This window comes from Amblyomma maculatum, chromosome 3, assembly GCF_055883805.1.
Source record: "Amblyomma maculatum isolate TAMU_Amacu chromosome 3, ASM5588380v1, whole genome shotgun sequence".
NCBI classification, from domain to species: domain Eukaryota; kingdom Metazoa; phylum Arthropoda; class Arachnida; order Ixodida; family Ixodidae; genus Amblyomma; species Amblyomma maculatum.
In genome coordinates, this window is record NC_139346.1 from 173,318,534 (window position 1) to 173,339,386 (window position 20,853).

The window sequence follows — 20,853 nt, forward strand, 5'->3', positions numbered from 1 at the left end:
CAGGGCCGGCTTGGACGATAAAGTCCGAGCTAAGTCCAGACTTAAATGGTGTCTTTAGAAAGACCAAGCTTATTTAAGACGGCTCGTGTTCCGAACGTCGAACGCTTCGGGTTCACGTTCACCAGAGTGGCTTCCCAGAACGGCCTCAGCAACCACTTGGGGCATTTTTCCTCGTAACACAATCTTAAGCCGCAAAAAGCAATGGCACGGATTTTACACAACGCAAAATTGACGGAATGTATACATCTTACAGCAGGGACAGTGCCAGCGCATCCCTGTATTTCCCTAATTTCTCTACTTAGACACCTGGCGTCCTTGTGTCTTAACCAAGACAGCACTAGAGTCGTAATCATACAAGCGACTTATTCAAGTCAGGACTGAAGCCCAGTCTTTACTCCAGTCTTAAGCCGCCATGCTAGTGGCCTATTCTTTAGACTCCAGTTAAGTCTGGACTTAGCTAAGACAGTCTTAAGATTGTTTTGTGCAAGTGGGCCCAGGTTTTGCTCGTTTCAGTGTACATTATGAGAGGGTCAATTAGTTCCGTGATGTTGGCTGTGTGACGCCTGAGCACATTGCTGCTGTGAGTGAGTGAGTGAGTGAGTGAGTGAGTGAGTGAGTGAGTGAGTGAGTGAGTGAGTGAGTGAGTGAGTGAGTGAGTGAGTGAGTGAGTGAGTGAGTGAGTGAGTGAGTGAGTGAGTGAGTGAGTGAGTGAGTGAGTGAGTGAGTGAGTGAGTGAGTGAGTGAGTGAGTGAGTGAGTGAGTGAGTGAGTGAGTGAGTGAGTGAGTGAGTGAGTGAGTGAGTGAGTGAGTGAGTGAGTGAGTGAGTGAGTGAGTGAGTGAGTCGTTCTACCCACAGTTAATACATGTAATGTGCCTAGCAGATGAGCTTCACAGTATTTGTGAAGAACTCAGAAAACATTTCAAAGACCTTAACTCAACCAAAGGAGTGTTTGTGAAAGCGCCTTCTTGCGTTTTCTCGTTTAAAGAGCTGGTGCGTCTTTATAACTTAAATACCCTCAGGGACAGATTCCCAGGTGAAGAGATGGCTTGAGCTCCCTATCAATTTCTTTATTCTTTATTTATTTACTTACTTATTTTATTCATGACAATTTGTTAAAGCGATGTCTCAAATTACACTTCACGTACTTCGTTCGCGCGAGCACTGCCTAAAAAAAATGGGGGAGGGACATAAATTTCGCCTTTAAGTGTATGGCTCGAGTTTGCCGGCACTTCTTGCTGAACGTCGTTCGCGCACATAAACTCTGTTGTTCGCTTAATTACTAATCCCTTAATTTCTTCATCTAATATCTCACACACACTCTTCAGCATACAACCGGTATGTTAAAGGGCACCCAATAAAAAAAATCCTTTTTAATCCTTACGAATATGCGTGCGTGGCATATAGGGGAAGCGTACCTGGCTCATAATGCAAGGGCCCTCAATGCTGATTGCAATATCACGCTTCCTCCTGAAGGTGATACCAAAGTTGGCAGCTTCACCCGAATCGGCCGTACGATGTGTTCACGTGACGTCGGACATTAGAAGGGGCATGGCTACAAACACTTGAAGCTTTTAAGTTCAGCACTCCGTATGTTTACAGAAACGTCAACGTATTTTTAATGCCGAAGCTTTGTGTATGTTCACAATAAATAGGAACTCATATATCAGGTAACTCATATAGGTAGCTCATATACCCTCTCATATTTTATGTGAGTATTGTAAGGGTATTTAACAGTTGTATTTGCATAACATTATGTGCTTACAGGCGCGTAAAATGTATTTTAGAAGGGTTGGCTGCGGATCTGTTTAAAAACTGCGGTCAGTTTACGCTCTTTTGTTGAATCCCGACTTATCCCTCATCGCCTCCTGCATTTTTATTTTGTATTAGACATTGCACGCCAATGTTTAAATCTGACATATTGTTCACATTTGATTAAATTTACAGTGTCTATTTTTCACCGTTCGCTACCTAAAATACAATCTTAACTGCCTATTTTTGTCCCCTAAAGCGTACATTTTAACGCCTAAGAATCGGGCCTCTATTTATGACAATCCCAGACAAGAATCCCGCTGACGTAAGATACAAAAGTTTCCCCGAGCGGACGTGCAGAGAACGGGCGGGAATAATAGCCCAGAAATACCACTTCCTCCTTACCCACCTCGAGTGTCGGACGCCGCACACTTGTAAGAGAAACCGACCGACCAGGTACATGCGCAAAGCTAGCCGCGAAAAACAAGCCCGGTGCATAAACAGGAAGTGCGTTCATGTTCGTCGTAATGGAGTCCGCGGCGCTGCTTAGAGCACCTGGAAGACAACACTTTGGTCAACGTACACACATTTTCCGGTGCTTCCGAAGAAGGTGGTCTGCTATTCGTCCATCGTCGCTGATTTCTGGTGTAGGGTACAAAACGGTAACAACAACCGTGATTCAGGCGTGAAGAAAGGGCGACTGCTTCCTCCGTAAACGGCGTGGAACTGTCGGTCGCGAAGAATTACTACTCGCAACAACCGCGCTTCTCGGAAGCAAGGAGGAATGACAAGCTGTTGAAACGCACAGTGACACCAGCTTCTATCTTCAGAGTCTGATCCGAAGAGTTATGTGTGTTGCAAAAGCCTTCTCTACCAGAGACTTCGTACAGAAATAGCACGGACTGTTTGGAATCGCCGACGCGTAGACTAAGCGCAGGCATAAACTAAAGCAGACGAAACGCATTCCAGCTCTGCCGAATGACTATCCGCAACTATCCGCGAATAACTATTCATAACTATAAGTAACCATCTGAAAGGAAGCGATGATAGCTCTTGTGCACACTGCCCTCGTTTTCCTCGATAAACCAAGTCTGGTCTAGAAAATCGCAAATATTAATTTGGAAAACTCACTTTAGCGGCTGAAACGTATACTACGAATGGCGCAAAATAGGCATGCAGCTATCCATAAATATGCAACAGGTATTTAAAATATGCATCAATCTTCGCCTTCTTTTTTATTGGTTTACACTCCCTGATCCCACCCACTTTGTTTGAAAATTAGTATTTCGAGATTCCGCGAACATCTGTTGCGGGGAGACAGAAAGATAGCAAGGAGATAAAAGAAAGTACGACTCCGCTCTAGAAAACCTAGGGAGACAAGTAAGAGAAACAGAGGAGAAACAATGCGTATACAAAAAAAAAAAAAAAAAAAAGGAAGGAAAGAACGTAGCCATACAATACACAGCTGGCCCGTTTGCGCAAGCCAGTTCTCGGTTTAAAACCGAGCGCCGGCGCTTGTCCGTAAAGCAACAGCAACGGCCCATCGCGTCGTCGTCGACGCATACTCGTGCCTTGTCTTTACGAGGCTTACACGCGAACCCCGGGCGGTCCAGCATGGAGCAGGAGGATAAACAAACCCACCTCCTCAGCCCTTCGCTTCGAGTTTGGGCGGGAAGCAAACGCCGCAGGGTCGAACGTTTAAAAGGTGGGAGCTGGGCGCAAGCCGCGGGTGGCGAGAGGGAGACCGCAACGTTTGTTAAGAGAAACATGCTGATGCGGCCCAGGGCCCCGCGCGGGAAAAACAGCTTAACACATGTTTCCAAGACGCACACATCCCAACGCCTGCGCCATGAACCTCGTCTGCGCTGCATGCGCTCGAAAATGGTAGCTAGCTAGCTCCCCTAGCGGCAGCTTTTGCAAAAAGCCAGCGACAGCGGCCGCGCGCTGTAAGAAAACGGGCCGTCTGCATAGGAGTTGGTTCGCTGCCGCCGCCGGTGCTTGCGGCTGCTACAATAGCCGTCGTCTGCTCCTTCTGAGGCATTTTGCAGCAGCTGCGCGCGCTTGTCTCTCGGACGGCTGTGTTGTTTCTTGCAGATTCTGTTGTTTTCGGTGCCAACGGTGTTCCGCGAAAGCCTGTGTCGATTGGGTGCGTGTCTTTTGCTGCTGCCTTTGAAGGATGCGCGACGCCCACTCCGTATACTCGTGTTTTTCTTTTTCTGTATTCTTGAAGTCATGAGGTCGTAAGAAGCTGCCGACGTCTGCCGTTGCCACCACGCCTTTGCAAGTTCGACGCACCCGCGCCGGCATGGAGTGACTGAGTCCCCGTGGGATGACATTCCGCAAACAGCTAGCGTCCGTCCGCCCGTGGATATCGAAAACGTGCTCCGCTGCATGTTATCCTCGACGCATGTTGCAATTTGGAACAGCCCAAAGCGGAGCAGCAGTAGTAGGCGGAGACGCGCAGACGCCTGAATTATTGAATCTTGTCACTCTGCCGGATACTAGTTTTGCGAAACTGACGCCCCATACGACGGCGTTGGTCTTGTGATACTCCTTTTCGACCGGCCGCGGTCCTGCCGCCTGCGTAGGGTGCAAGTTTCGCCCGCGAATTGGTATTCGTATCACGTTCCCAGCTGGTTGCATCCCATACATACATGTGTGAAAGCCATTCATGCTCGTCTGGTGCGCCAAAGAGGCAAAGTTGTGCAACGTTGTCGAATATGTGTCTGCGCACGTACATGAAGGTAGAGGTGTAAAATTTCGCCTACTACGCCCAGCTCATACGAAGACAGAAAAGTCACACAGGAAGCTTGTGAATATTGGAACTTACCTGTGAAGGCACGAACGTCACCGATAAAGTGGCAATAAACTAAGTGCACCAACGTCGTCATCTCGGATAACAACGTGTCGTCATGTTGTCCGAGCCGAAGCCTTTGCGACAGCCATCGAAGTCTTTGAATAGACTTGATGCGGTAGGTATGGACATTCGTTTAAAAAAAAAAATGTTACTTTGTAACGTTTGTTGCCCTAGAAATCCACCAGGAACTAAATTTGCTATTTTTCTCTGAAATGATTGTGTTTAACACTGTAGAAAGGAGGCGTGTATAGCTCCCCGCCTGATTTCTAAAGATTTAGAAATCAGCCACTCTTTTATGCGAGGATGATCAAATCTTCGCTTGACGAAAATATCCTCAAGCTCTGCATGCGTAGAAGGATGGTTCGTGACAGCAATCTCGACAGTGAGATTTGTGTTTATGTTTTGAAATGCAGTAATTGTTTTGTATGCGCTGTGTCGTCACACACCTATAACGCACATTACTTGAGACATCTGCCCACCCAAAAATTATAAATCCTGTGTTGCGCCACTATTGACGCACTACGGGCATCGCAGTAGAGCGCGAGGCTCGACCAATATATGCACTCTTGTTAACCCACGACAGTTGCTACTATAGGGCACCTCCGGCCTATTCCGTTTTCAGGGTGCTCATTTTTTTTTTTTTTTCAGTAATCTTGCGCAAATCAGTGACACCAGTGATGTCGCTCATTTATGACACTAATGTCAGCAGCGTCTTGTTAGGCTTAAAGCGAGTGAGCTCTTCCGTACCTCTCCCTTTTGATTCAAAGACCCCGATACATGTTCTCATTCAAGACAACCTAATCAATTACCGGACAGTCTTTCTCGGGGTAGCATCGTTAAGCACATAGAAGAACATCTTGATCTGTCGTGTTATATTACATTCTTTCATTCATTCTTGGGTTTATTTTCACTAGTCCTTCCTGAGACCACGGGCTAACAAATTGGTTCAGAACGTATATAAACGCCGAGGAATTCTTGCGACGTTTTGTTTGTTATGCCCCGTGCTTTCAAATAAATCAAAAACGGGGAAAACAGAGAAGCGCATAGACAGAACAAAAATACTTTCTTCCTGTTTGCCTTAAGGCCTCGCGCGTCGCCTGCAGGGCATTTGGAGCAAGGGATGGAGGGGGATCGGAATTCTTTTTTTTCTTTTTCCTTCTTCGAGGCTTTGATCTCTCGGAGCACACGAGGCGGCCTTTCTCTTCACCCCCAAGAGGACGCCTTGTACGTAGAACACAATGCTGCGCTCTTGTGTCTTCAGGAGGACGTTTAATTGGACCGGTTCCAAAGCAATTCCGCTCCAGCGCTCGGAAAGCTCGCCCTGTTCGCCTACAGGCAGAAAAAAGAGGTGGGAAGGGGGAGGAATTCTTGTAGAAAACAAGGACTAGGAATTTTCTCGTGTTCTCCATCTCAGGAGGCCTTGTATATACTTCATCACTCTATGTCTTGTAACCCCTCACACACACCTCCCTGTTCTCCTTATCACGCTTTCTTCTCTTTATCTTCTTCCCCCGTTGTTTTCAGTTTCCTTCTGGGCTGATGCTTCTCGTAACTTTAATCAGAAAGCTCAAAGACGGCCTCCGACAGGGCCCAACTTCTTACTCTCCTGTTCAATCCTGCACATTTTGTTTATTCCCCTCGCTTTGCTAAGTAACCGCGTGGAATGTCCTCGCAATAATACAATGCTTTTAGCCTTTTTCCGAGATTCTCGAACCTCTCTGTTAGCGGTACTGCAGTCAGTACGAAGGTAAATATCAAGGGTCACGAGAGTCACCCATGCGAGCACGCACACTGCAGTTATGCCTGTAGATCGAAGTGATTCATGATTGAATGCGTCGGATGGCTGGTTGAAATAAATATGTTTTATACGCCGCCTTTGGTTACACGATAACGTTCTTATAATCAATGTGTACTTTCTGTTTTCAGTTTGTTTGTTGTGGAAACTTGCAATGTACCATTCTGTTTCTCTAGCTTTGGTGGTTGCTTAAGAACTTAGCAAGATTAAGAACATAGTAACATATTACAGTAACATAGTAGCATAGAACATAGTATAAGAGCATCTCGTTCCCAGCGATACAGCATCGTTGCTTAAAAAAAAAGATGCAGGCTTATACAATGCGGTGGAGAAGTGCAGTAATCACTCATCAGGTGTGTTCCTAGCGAGACACGTCACAGTAGCCTTAATATATAAATAAAATATTCGAAATAAAAATAATCGGAATGCTCGCTGCGCTCCCCTGACGTCTTTGTAGCAACTGTCCTAGACGATGCATCACTCGTCAAGCTGCTTTAGAACGGTACTCGCGAATTACAATAGCAGCCTCTTTTTTGTCGTCGTTGAAACGTCGCAATTTATTCTTTATTTAAACTCTCGCTGCAAAGCATTTCGTCTCGTAAGTGGAGAAACTTCATGTGTGGAATAAAAAATTATAGGACTCCGCTTAAGTCTGCTTGAGAGCGGGAATGACGAAAGCCACTTTACAGGACTGTTTTTACGTACTGCATCGACATTGTCATCCCCATCACTGTCGCTACTATCATCATTATCAAATGAATGCACCATCATTTTCATTGATGCTATCATCATTATCAACATTGTCACTGGCTGCATTGTCGCCGTCATCGCTACGACACATCGCCGATAGAGAGATAAAACGCGATAATCACGCTATATATGCAAGGAGAATTACGATCGGTTTCTCTCAATACCGGCATGCCCGAGCTCGTGGAACTCGAACGCACGCCCTTGCTCACGCAGGTGGTGCCTATTCACGAATGCGATCGTTGTCAAAGCTGCAATGACCGAATTCTTTGCCTGTTGTTCAAATAGGTCCCACTTTTGATAAATAGTAAGATCAATGCGCGACCATGTGTCTTTCAAGCAAGTAGGCACAGCACTAAAAAGTTCCATCCGCCATACTAAAACACATGGACCCGACATTCACGGGTAGGTGCAAATTCTGAGGGCAGTATGCTGACCTATACCACATTGTGTGGGTCTGCCAGCAAAATACAAAACTAAAAGCAATAAAACAGCCAACTAGGGAGGGCTGGGAGGCGGCCCTGTCCAGCTCGGACCTGGAGGCCCAGCGTGTCCTGGTCCAGAGAGCTCGGGCAGCGGCGGTGGCCAATGGCGTCCCGGAATAGGGTCTGCCACTCAGCTCCACAACCAAACGCACCTCCCTTCCCAAATCAAATCATCGTAAATAAATGTTTTCTCCTCCTCCTCCATCTGACAGGATACAACCATTCATTTTCCACAGTCGGTGCCCTCTGCACCTACTGTACTTATCTCCACAGACATCATGCAGTTATCACTGAAGAATACAGGCCGCACCCTACAACCAAAAACTGTGCCTAACCCGTCTAATTATGCGTAAATCCTGTAAAACAATGCAGTGGAGGAAGAATGAAAACGAGTGAAGTGAGAATTGTCATCATTATCTTCATCTGCAAGCCTGTATTCAGACGCTAAATCGGTAAGTATAGAGCAACACTATAAGGTCATAACGCTTACTTAACACTGCTCGGTCTTCATCTCTGCAAACACAATTTAAATCTCCCAATAGTATAATTTTACGATCTGTACGCAGATGATTAACCAATTAATGACAAAAATATAGCCTTCTATTCAGCTGCTTTACAGGGGCTTATATGCAAATAATTTTCCAATGAACATCCGAAACGGCGAGGTCACAGCATTCAAGTTATCCTTCGTCGTGTATGCACTAAAACATCGCTGTAATATCTAGTGTGTTTGCCAGATATAGCCTGCACCTTCCAGATAAGCTTATCGAGTAGTTAAGGATAACATTGTATTCTCGTAAAAATGGCTCGAGAGCGGCTTCCGCATCATCGTCAGAGGACAGCTTGGTTTCCTGGATGGCTACCGCGCTCACACTTTATTTAGAAAATGACGTAACGGATTTTGCCTTCGACGGTTGCGCAAACCCCTGACGTTAAGGATAGTTACTTGATGTGACGCTCGCCATTTTCGGTGCCTGTCCTACTGAGCATAATAATTATACAAGGCTAATTTTAACCAAGAGCTAACCCGAACCGATTCCACTGCAGTCATCTGCTCACCAAGGGCGTTCATTGTCGCCTTAGTAGTCTCTCCTACATCTTGAACTCAAATGTCTCCGCATTACTATAACAGCGATGTTATTCGTGATTCCGCCCTGGCTCAATCTGAAGTTAGGAGTTTGGCTTAGCTGATGATGTCGCCCCTTTCTGTTCTTACAGAAAGAGTCTACTAGAGGTTTTGCATATAACTGAACAATTTTGCGCGGTATCTGATGCAGCTCTTCATTTCATCATCATCATCATCATCATCATCATCATCATCCTAACTATACCCACTGCAGGGCGAATGCCTCTCCCATATTTCTCCAATTAACCCGGTTCTGTGCTAGTTGTATCCACTTGACCCCTGCGAACTTCTTAACCTCACCCGCGCACCTAACTTTCTGCCGCCCCCTGCTACGCTTCCCTTTCCTTGGAATCCAGTTTGTTACCCTAAGCGACCATCGGTTTTGCTCTCTTCGCACCACATGTCCTGCGCATGCCCATTTCTTCTTCTTCTTAATTTCAACTGGAATGTCAGTAACTTGAGTTATTTATCTGACCCACTCTGCACGCGGCTCTTCATTTACACAAATCCAAATGGTTCTGGTTGGATCAGTGGGGTACGAGACTGAGTGTTTGGGGGGTCATAGGTTGGGATTGTGGCCTCATATACCACCTATTCCTCTGCATCAGCTTCGCAACAGTGGGGCATATTATTCAGAAATCGTACCTATTAGGCGACAAACTCAGGCGTGAATGGGTCGGGAACTTTCAGTGTTCGCTCGCACGCAAATGTGTACAACATTCTTGTTTGCAAAGCTTGCCTCCGTCCTGCAAGTTCTCTACTGTGCAAGAAAGAAGGTGCAGGCAATACACAGAATATTCCCAACTTTCGTTCGGTACTCTCAGTTGCAACCGATCTGCATCGTGATAATCTGTTTCTTCCAATAGAGTTTGGTGGATTAGGTCTTGTTCACTTGTTCGCACACCAGCTAGCTTCATGTTATTGTTTTTTTTTTTATTTTCTAAATTCACAAATCATAATATCTGTGCTTCTTTGGTGTCTTAGTTCTAACTTTTCTTACCTATTCGTACCTACTGGACAGGCGCATGAAGGGAATCTATGGGAATTCCATTCTTTATAAGGTTGCGGACACCTTCAACTTCCTCACTGCGCGCTTTTCTTTATTTTACCTCTATAGCCAATCCAGAAGGCAGATGACTGAGGCTCTTACGGAGTCTGTTCCTTGTACCGTTGTGTCGGCATTCTTATCATGAGTTTCTTGACACTAGTGTGTTAAATCGTGTTAAGCGCATGCGCATTAGGTCTGCTGCAAAAACTTTCTTTTTCAAATTACACGCATCATCGCTGCCTTTTGAGGCATGGTTTCACGCCAAGATGTTTATACTATGGCCGGTGAATTCCTGCCTGTGTAACACGCCAGAGACTATTGACCACTGCTTTTATTCAGTGCCATGGCGCTGTGTATTGCAGCGGGCTCTAAAGGACATCGAAATCACGCCATATAGTATTCGCTTTTTAGCTGTTCGGAAAAACTGTGACGTGCCTTGTGATTTGCTTACGTTGATGGGTCTATTTAGTATGTAGAAAAGTCGTGTGATGGGCGTCATGCTGATTCACCGCGATCATCAGAAACTTTACTCCGAGAGCAGTGCGCTTTTGCTGCGAGGAGTGTATGCTGCCCTGGAAAAGCCGCCTAGTTTGCCACCGCATCTCGATGCCTGTATGTGCCTCCCGGAATTTTGACATTTGTTGTGATGGGTAATTACTGGGTTATAACGGGGCTAAATTAAGCAGCCTAGTGATTTAATGCATGAGCTGTTTTAGTTTCTATTCCTCGAACCTTTTCCCGCGCAATAAAGAAACAAAAAAAGCCAACGTGGCTGAGTGGTTTGCGTGTTCGGCTGGGGATAGGGCTGTACACGAGGTATAGTAGTTCGATTTCCGGAAACGACAGTTTTTTTCGAACTGTCAATTCGCGCTAACACTTCCTGCGAGCATTTCCACCATCCTAAGCTTCTTAGAAAGGCTTTCGCCTTGATAAGGTTTTCGTTTTTTTTTTTTTCTTTTTTTTCTTTTTTTTTTTTTACTGGCTCAGGTTCGTCCTTGAAGCATAAACCACAATCGCCGCCTCTTAAACGTTTACGGGCATTCCATGTTTCAATTCTGTATTTTTCCGATTCTTTTTTACAAAGCCGACAGAAATCATAGTGGTGATGCACGACCTAGGTCAGCTAAACCTTCGCCCAGATTTTTAGCGCCTGGCGCGATCGATATTCATATGTGTCACATCAACAGATTTCCGTTAAATAAATCCTTGAAACTAATCGAAAGACGCTCATCTGAGGAAGAAGGCTAGGCCATAACGAGGAATATTTTCTGCAGTACAGACAGCAGACAAGCTCGTGATAAAGGCAGCGTTTAAAGCGTGGGTTGCATAAACAACATTCAAGGGCTGCTATCGCTTAAGCGTTGCGGGTTTTCAGCGCGGGGTTATACTTTTGCAACTTTGCGGGCTTTTAGGCACTCGTTGCAACTACGGCCGTGACTGCTACGCTAAATGCTTAAACTATATATTGAAACCGACAAGCGATCAGCAATGCTGTCGCTAAAATTAAATGTTTGTACACCTTCTGTCTTGAAACATTCATATTAGCGTTTTTGTAGCATCTAAGCAAGTTGATTCTAAAGATTATCGACTTAAAGACGGTAAGAAGTATTTCCTTTTCGCTATTAAACCATTGCAACCTGGAGAGTTGAAGGAAGCAGAATGAGCGAATAACAATGCACTCTCAAATGTGATACCAAAACTAAAGCATAAAAATATAAACCTATTACGTTCACTACGATTTTTCTTATTGGATTATGTCTTAGTACACGTCCACTCGGTTTAGGTGTGACTTACACTGTTGCACCAGTTTCATTAGACGACAGAGTAAATATTTGACATGCGCACATGTTTAGCTTTCACGTATGGCCCGACCTTATCCCCAAATACACAACCTTTGCCAAGTCAGAAAGGTGACTTAAGAGTCTGAAGTTGGTTGCATATTTATAAGAAGCAAGTTTTGCTTCCTGAATATGAGGAATACCGCGTGTTTCTGTAAAAAATAAAAAAAAAAGGAATAGAAAATGTCTAATGAAGAGCGCAATCTCTAGCGCTGTATCCTTCACGCTTTAGCACTCGGTCACAAGGCTATGCAAGGAGAAAGTTTCAAAGCGCAACTCTCATCTATTGCAGGGTGCGAACGGGAAACGCCCAAACAGCCTTCAACGAAGCGTACGTATATACATCCCGCCGTGAGTTCCAGAAGCTTCTGCCGCGAGTGTTCTTTTTATGACGCCCGTGTATATGATCCGGGGTTACGCACACGACCGTGGCCCCGTGGTCGTGAGTGCCGTGACTTTCGTGACACGTGCATTTAATGAACCTGCGAACAGAAAGTGGATGTACGCTGCTCGTGATGCGGACTCTGCGCGATCTGAAAGGCAGCGATACAGCTCATGTGTCTGAGTTCTCCGACTGCTCAATGTCAGGCGCACCTATTTTGTATACCAAATGTGTACAGAGTGACAACACTAAACGGCTCGTGCGAGAAGTTTGCTTCTGAGTTAGGAAGGGTTCCAAAAACTGAACAATCTGTTACTCTTAAGAAGCAGACTCACTCAAGCGTGCGAGAGCTGCGTTCGAAAAATATGCATTTGTAACTGAATTTATATTTAAGTGAAGGTTGGCCGAACAGCTGTAAAGGGGGTTTGAGATTTCCTGCCCGGGAAGCGATGCAAATGATATGGCTGGGGCCAGCTGTTCACACTGATGCAAAGTGAACTGCACTTAAAATTTGAGGCTGAACACTTGTAGCATGGCGTGATTATGCGGACTACAAGGTCAGCTTGCACGCACTCAGGTTCTTATTGCACGTCCTTTATAATATGCGCAGTTTTGCGAGGCGTAAAAAATCACTCGGGCATAACGCAGCATGCTACAAAACGTTATTTAGGCAAGGCTTCTAAGATAGTGGTCTACAAACCTTGGAGCACAAAAAGCGCGCCAGCAGTGTCAAATTTCTTCCGCTTAAGTGTGGTACAATGTTGCCAATTGAAATCCTACTCAATTTCAAGAAGCACACTTTTCAAATGCTGCAATTCTTTTATCTGACATTTTTAAGCAATGATAAATAAAATCAAAGAGACGTACAGAGTGCAGAACCTAACACCTAATGAGGCTAGACTATACATTTGAGGATGTCTTGCATATTACTAGCTACGTTCACGCACGCACATGGGCGTGCGGTAGCTTTCTTGCACGATAAATTATCTAATTATTTTTCTCGCCGTACTGCATTTTTCAAACAGCGTTTCGAGCACGGTGCGTAGGAAACATATGCGTCAACTAGAAACTTCACTATGCGCAACATTTAGCTTCTCGTAAGCGCGCATTTTCTAACTCGTCTAAGATTTGTTTATAGAGATAGCACAGCTGGGGACTCGTTAATAGCGATAGCACAGCTAAGTCATTGTCCCATAGTTTGATGGTGCTTGTGCAAGCAGCAAGGATTTAGGCAGACAGTTGTTGCACAGAAGTTCCTCCAAATGAGGGCCACCTACCGGCCAGGGCTTTATAGCGCGCATTCAATAGAGATATTTGGTTATAGCGGGCTTTGGGTGATTGTGTACTGAGCGGAATTGAGGGTATAAAGTGCGCATGCACCGAACAAGAATAGCTTTACTGTATACGCAAGCAATTTACGCAAGAAGCCGTTGCGGCTTTAGCGAACTTTTAGTGAAAACATGACAGTATCCTTCCAGCCGACAGCCGATCGTTTCAGCTTTGCAGTCCTGGTTAGTACTTTTACCGATAGCTACTGGTGCTTCTGCCTTTCGCTATGACTGACCTTGCTTCAGTGACCAAATTCAAGGTGTAATTCAGCAAAGTTTCGGGAATACACATATCCGCTTATCATGCTAAGGCAATATTAAAACTCTATTATATATTTGTTTGTTCGCAGCAGCTCATTGCGGGGAGAGGGGCGGCGAGAACAAAACAACAGCTCTTATCTTTTATTGTCTCGCGGGCCCGACTCTGTTCCCCAAAATAAAGAGCGGAACAATAAAGTGGGCTCAACAAATTTTCCAACAATGAAAATACTTGCTATGCACCATGTGAGCTTTCATGGTTAAAAGGAAGATATTTAATCGCTGTACACACCTTCCTTGAGAGCCTTGCCGATGCAACTGTTTCGCTTCAGTCAAAATACCAAAAGAAAATTAATTGATAAGAAAAAAGGAAAAGAATCTTCGTTATGCATAATTAGCAGCGCGTGGCTCCTTGCTGATACGTCTGCACAATACGCTCAAGACTTGCTATCTCAAAAGGACCGTGCAGCTTAGGTCTGATTTGCAAAGGGATAGTCCTTTTTCAAGTGATGACCTCAAATTACATGATGATGACGATGGTAATGATAAGGGTAATGATGCGCATTTATGGTCTATGGAGTGATTTGATTCACAGAAGGTGCTGTTAATCGAGCTCTGTAGTGTTTTACACTGCCTCTTGGCTACTCGACGACTTCTTAGACGATGATATGTCACCGGTCCTGACCAGCCTGTAAATTGGTGAAATGCCGGTCTGTTTTTGTCTTTGTCTTTTTTTTTTTTTTTTCCTTTCAACAAGTAACCGAAGAAAGAGCTGACCACGCAAAGCAATGCAACGCGGAAATGTCCACAGGGGGAAAACTGCACGAACAGCTAGATAAGGTTTATTTAAATTATTTAGGAACAGAATGCGAAATAACTTAAGAGCATACGTGAGTTCACATTTCCTCAAGCGCTCGCTAGCGAGTCCTACATTTTTTTTTTTTTTTTTTTTTCCCGGATAACACGTGCAAACAATACGCTTCGCAATGAGACGGAGAAAACCGTATATACCTTATCCCACAGGGAATTGACTCGACATTTGCGGCAATGGGGATTTATAACTCGATGATTTTTAGAATTACTTTATTTGAAATGCATCTTTAATTGAAACAGTTACTGTGATAGCCTTAGCGGGAAATGTTGCAAAATAATGATCGCTCTCATCTCATGCCGTTATTGCTCTGCCCCTTATCTCTACGTCGTTTCGCTCCTACATCACAATGTATTGCAAAAATGAAATATAATAACGCAAATACAGTACAATAGAGCAAGAAGGTCCTTAAAAACCTGTCTGCAATCGCGTTTCTTACAATCGAATAAAACTAAGTTAAGGTTAATAAATGCCTTAGAGCTCGTCCTGTCTTTTTTTTTTTTGTATTCTTTTGCCCCCTCCTATGCGCTAGTCTCTTTAATTATGCACGAGGCAGCAACTAGCCCAGCTTTCTACCTTGACGCCAAGGTAATAAAGATTTGGCACAGGTTACGTTTATATATAAGATTGAAAGGCATACGCAGAATAACTAAAGGACTATGGCAGTGTATTCAAATGACCGTATACGCGTATATGCAAATGAACTAGGTGTACACGTAATTATGCACCCTTAAGATCAAAACGCATTGAAAGAATATAAAGAAACCTTACATAAGTTTTCAGCATGACAAAATATACATGCCAGAAAAGCAAACTGTGCAGTCTGATGACGGGTGACAAGGAGTATAATAATATTTTTTGACATTTAAAAAGGGAATATCCAAATATCCAACTGATGAACAAGAAGTTGTTTTATTGTTACTTCTTTGCTTAAGTTAGAAAGCTCCTGCAGGCGTTATTTTTTAAGAAGACCACATATGAAAAACAAAAATTAATCGGCTTGGCAGCCATGTATAAAAATGGGGCGACCGTTGGTTGTGTGATTGCATCGTGTTCCCATTAATATTAGCGCTACCTACGCTTCTTCGTCCAGCGTTCTTTTATGCTGTCGTGCGTACTTACCCTTGCGTATCTCACCGCCCAAATTATTCGCGCCCAGTGCTTGTTGCCTCAACTCTGAATACCGGTATTAATGCGAGAAAGGATGTACGTCAAAATGATATGAGCTGCTTTGGGCTGAGGGAAGGCAGTGAATTGCGTCCAGGCGAAAAAAGAAAACTATATTCACGGCGGCATAGCCCGCTATGGCGGAAACAAATGCGCCGGTAATGCGGCCGGTCGCCACTGGCAGCGTAGCGCGTTCAGTATCCTGAAGCACCAGGCACGTAAACCCGCCCCGCGCGTTTGGGACGCCTCTATGGGCACGCACACATTCCGAGGATACTTCTCCTCTCGCCGAAAACGTATATTTTATTTTATGTTCCAACGAACAACGGGGAGGCACAGCCGCCGGCACACGAGTTTAACGGCATCGCTAACGACAGCGCTGTGCACGCTGAACGTGCTGGTTAATGAACCGCCGCATCCGGGAATTTATATCTAACGAGTTTGCCGCTCGCCTGCCGTGCAGTACAGAACATCGCCCGGAGGGGCTCGTTTTGAAAGTTCGCGGACGACCTCGAGTGCCCCCTCGCCAGTCTCACGCAGGCCCTGCTGTCCGCACCGTTAGCCGAGGCGAAGCGGTTGCATGGCTGTGAATGATGAGTCGCGAAATTAAACGAGCCGAGTCGAGTCGGGTCGAGCCCAAGCAGAGACGAGATCGAGTGGGAGCGCGCAATCACCTTCGCGCAGCCGCTCGAAAGGTATATGCGGCACTGGTTGGTATTGCCGCGAGACGCGAGTTTTATGGTGTTTGTGTATTCGTCAACCTTTCTTCTTGCTCTTCCCGAGTTTGCGTCATAAGGATTTCTGGGAACTGGAGAGCTGCGTACTACCTAATATTTTGTCAGACCTGTCTCTCCTTGCGGAACGCTTAGCACATATCTGTTAGGGAAATAAAAACACCTTAAAAAAGAACATCTGTACCCAAAACAGGCATTTCCTTTACATTTTGTGTTCCTCCTGGGAAAGAAGGGATTGCAGAATAACTTTTTATTACGTGATCCCGAAATTAAACGCGATTCACAAGGACGCCCATTTCTAGAGCGCTTTATGTTATCATTGAATTACCGTGTTCGTTTGCACAGTAAACAATGAAAGTTGTTGGCTGTGCATTTGAAATGATCTAATTTCCAGGCACAAATGCACGTCACCGAGCTGACAGGAATCTTAAGCTTCCTTAAGAACAGGAGAAAACGACAGTGTCTATAGGACTCGGTAATGTATCTATAGATGAGCCGGAATACGGCTATTATAATGAACCAATTCGTGCTTGACGAATCAGCGTGCTTGACTAATCTAAAGGAAGAGAAAACATCTGAAGCGTGCCTCAATACCACTCGCTACTTTGTAACACAAATACTGTACGGTACTGCCAAGGTACCGCACATATGCTAGTAAAGCGCAGAGGCGGCGAAGTTTCCTCATGTAACGCAGTGAAGACAACGATCTATCCAATTACGACGGCTAATGTTACGATAGCCGAGGAGGCAAGCCAATTACTACAAGTTCACCGAAATCAGTCTTGAAGGAAGCGGCCTTTCTTCTTTTTGTTGTGAGACCACCCCGAGACCGATAATGGCACAGGCGTTTCGCTTTGAAGCTGAGAAGCGGAGCCCTCAGTGCAAGGAGCATTCCGAGCCGCGGTTTGGTTTCAACCCAGAATAGGGAGGCCTGACCGAGCTCTGGACTCTCTCGGCGTTCCACGAACCCAGTGTGTGCGTGCACGCGTGTGTGTTTTTATGAGTACGACTTGCGAACTGCAAGGAACAGACGCCGAGGTTATATAGATAGAGGGACTGCAAGCGAATCAGGAAAGGAATGCTTGTTTGCATGGGAGCCTGCGCTGTCTCGTCGCTGAGGTTATGGAGGGACTGTTGATACATTCTTGCCTTTTGTTCATATCATAGGCTCGTAGTTATAATGACAGGAAGCAATATCCCGATTCAACCGTTACAAGTAAGCCTCAGGCGCTCACAAATACGACGTCCGGCACTCGATTCCGAAATTCCACAGGTTTGGCGGAAGGAAAACGAAATGACAGGTACGGAATGGCCCTTCTTGGGCAATAATTTCGAAATTGCGTTAGAGGACTGCTATTGTAGATTTGATACTGGTTGAAGTACAGTCGACCTATTGAGTGCTTATCAGTGTCAATAATAGTAAAACTGACCCAATTTTGCTAAGTGAATTTGTAAGCTTGCTCCTGTGCTTGATCGGAGATAGCGGTGATGAAAAATTTGACAACAGACACTTAAGAACGGACCTTCAGTGCATTTGACAATGACAGCCCTCAACTCCAGTACGAGCATATATTCGAAATCGAGTCAATAAAGAAACAGATTAACAGATTTGTTCTGACAATTTGTAATATCTAAATGTAATATTTACTTAGTCGGCTAATTAAGAGTAACACTATAGGTTTCCAGGAAGATTCAGTGTTTTCACTTGGAAGAGAGGTTTCGATCGAAAAAAAAACAAAAAAACAAATCTTCATTGAATGTTGATTCAACGCGTGAAGACTATCAGAGACAAAACAATCAGTTTAGTATTTCAAGCACGCGTATTTCATGAAACATTCACGCCAGCCGAAAGGTTGCCAAACATGACCTCCTCACCGTCCATTACACCAGTGTTTGTTTACAATCCCACGTCTACGATAAACAACTCCCATCCTGTTTACGAAGCTTGTCCGTCCTGTAGCTCGCGCACGGGAACTGAACATATAAAGGAGTCCCCCAAGCACGAGCTTGCGAGTGTAAACAGTTCCTGCGCGTAGCGCATGAAGAAAAGCCAGGAAATACCGTTCTTCGGAAAGAAGGCTTTGACGTTAACAAAAAAAAAAAAAAAAGAAAAAGAAAAAAGAACTCGCGAAGCTATCTCTACGCAGGTCCGTTCTTCAAGCTACACGCTTGGCAGAACATGATATCAGGTCTTGCAGAAGCAGCGCAGTCAGAATAACAAGCTTCGAAAGGCTTCTTCGTGAGTTTAAACTCCGATCACAAGACCTGCGGCTGCGTCGTCCTGAGTCAAGCAAGGCTGTTTTGAAAAACGGGGAAGCTTTTGTGTTTTGGGATTGGGTTTGCTTCGAGTATCTCCTCAAGACTGGGGTGGCTTACTGTAAACAGCATCTTATCTTTGCAGTCAGACATAATGACACTTTAAATACTAAATACAGCGCGAGAGGAAATTCTGGAGCAATCACATAGAAACAAATTCAGTTAAAAAAAAAAGGTATTTGTAATTTCGATACGGATCTGCACAGTGTCACTGTACAGAAAAGCTGGCATAACTCTGAGTGATTATTGTCGCAAGCTTATATTTTTTTACGCTGCAAAGGCCGGTATATCATCGGGCGTTTTATGGATGCAAGCAACCGCATGCTAACATGCTAACAGCGCGGAGCATCTTGGTTACCAAACTCGGTCGAAAAACAAAAGCCAGCAAAACAGAAGCCTGCGTGAGCGGTCCACATGGACAATCGTTTAGGCAATTTCCCTCGAACATACCTCATACGAGAGCACCTCAAACCAAATAAACTATATTCTAAACATCAGTACAAGGTTGATGGTTTGCTAGGTACAAAGTTCTGAACACAGCTTGACTGGGCCAGGAAGCCAATTCGGGCAGCGGCGTCTTCACATACAGAGTACAATCTTCGAAGTGAAAAAATCACAATATAATACATGCGCTTCCATTCAACATACGCTACAAAGAATAGAAATACAAATTGCATAACAAAAGCTGTCCAACAAAGAAAAGGTATTCTATAAGAAATGGCAAAAGGAAGAAAGAAGAGAATATAACCCATGCACCTCACATACTGCTTACAAAATTTCCGCGACAAGATAAAAATTCAGTACTACGAAAACTACATAGTAATTCATATCCAGCGCAATACTGCGCGAGGTACGTGCTTGGAACCTGTAAAGTATGTTTCCAGCTTATTTAGAACAAATGGTACATTTCCTAGTTTGCAGGTTCAATATTTGACAGACTACATTAGAGAACAGCGCAAATTTCAGATAAAAAATAATATTTTGTCAGGTATATTAATGGGTTCGATCGTAAAGAACAGTATTTTTCTTGAACTGCAAGTATTTATTCTTGCCTATAAACGCAGGACGCCACCGTAGGAAATCTGAATTAACCCTGTCTGACTCTGCTGCTTCACAAACTTCTCAGGCTTCAAGCCAACGACGAAGGCGCTGCAAAAACAGTCGCATAGGTACAGTTATGCAAGAAAATCTTTCTTCTTTAACGTATAGAGATATAAGGTCATTGGTTTAAACTAAAAGGCTATTAGATGACCGTATAACTAGAACGAATAAGCGCATCAAAAAATGGAGACCAAAGAAACGGACGCTGACTGCAAGAGACAGCGAGCGCAGGTCGCATCGTTTCCCCTGTCAGCGTTTCTTTTTTCCTGTACTTTTTTTTTTGAAGTTTGTATCCAGGTGCTCTTGCATCAGAGTCCCCGCGCAGAAAACACGTAGTCTAGACGGACTGAACCTTTGGCAACGAATCGTACCTGTCTACGACATTTTGGAACTGTCCCTTCTTGAGTTGCGACATGTAAGGAGCACTTGTCGGATAAAACGCTTTTCAAGAATGCGTCTGTCAAGTTCCTCGCGATGTAATTCGATGCGTAGTACAGAACACACAGTATTGACACATTGCTCCTGTTTTCTTCCTTATTCTTATTCTCTTTAAGGACAACCGGACGGAGTGTCTAGTAAGGCCGAGGCGTTAGTTCTCTGACAGCTATAGTGCTCCGAAACGCACTTGCTTTTTCTCTGAATTCCTCCTTTACGCACGTCTCTGCATTGGTCATTGCGAATCGAATTCAGACGCACAAGATGGCAGACATGTCATGATTCGCACAATACACGTCCTGCAAATCGACTACCTTATTCCCGTCTTCAAGGTATACTTGTATTTCGCCGTCATCAAGAGTTCTGCTATATTCAAAGTCGTGTGCTCTATAGCCGGCAGTATACAGGAGCGCTAGTTAAATTTCAGGTCAAGTATGCAAAGGATGCCTGGGTCGTGGTCTCCGTCCCTTGATTTTATTTCAGTTTCTTGGTATTTTATCACGGTAGCATAATGGTAGAACAATATGTGTATACGATTACGCACAGTCGCCTTCAGTCACAAAAAGAAGACATTCTTCAGAAGTAGTAGGCAAGCAGGGTGTAAAAAATAAAGTA

At 44.6% G+C, this 20,853-nt stretch overlaps 1 protein-coding gene across 2 annotated transcripts in view; it reads left to right on the top strand.

Moving 5' to 3' along the window:
• The first annotated feature begins 3,786 nt into the window (after window positions 1–3,786).
• Window positions 3,787–20,853, top strand: part of LOC146196969 (uncharacterized) — an 84,815-nt gene continuing 67,748 nt past the window's right edge. Inside the window, exons 1-2 of one of the 2 annotated variants that reach the window (XM_084598681.1) lie at window positions 3,787–4,722; window positions 11,939–11,977. In XM_084598681.1, coding sequence (XP_084454807.1) covers window positions 4,663–4,722; window positions 11,939–11,977 — 99 coding nt within the window. In that variant the 5' untranslated portion in view covers window positions 3,787–4,662. The remainder of the gene's footprint in view (window positions 4,723–11,938; window positions 11,978–20,853) is intronic. The other variant, XM_084598682.1, reaches the window with a different exon arrangement.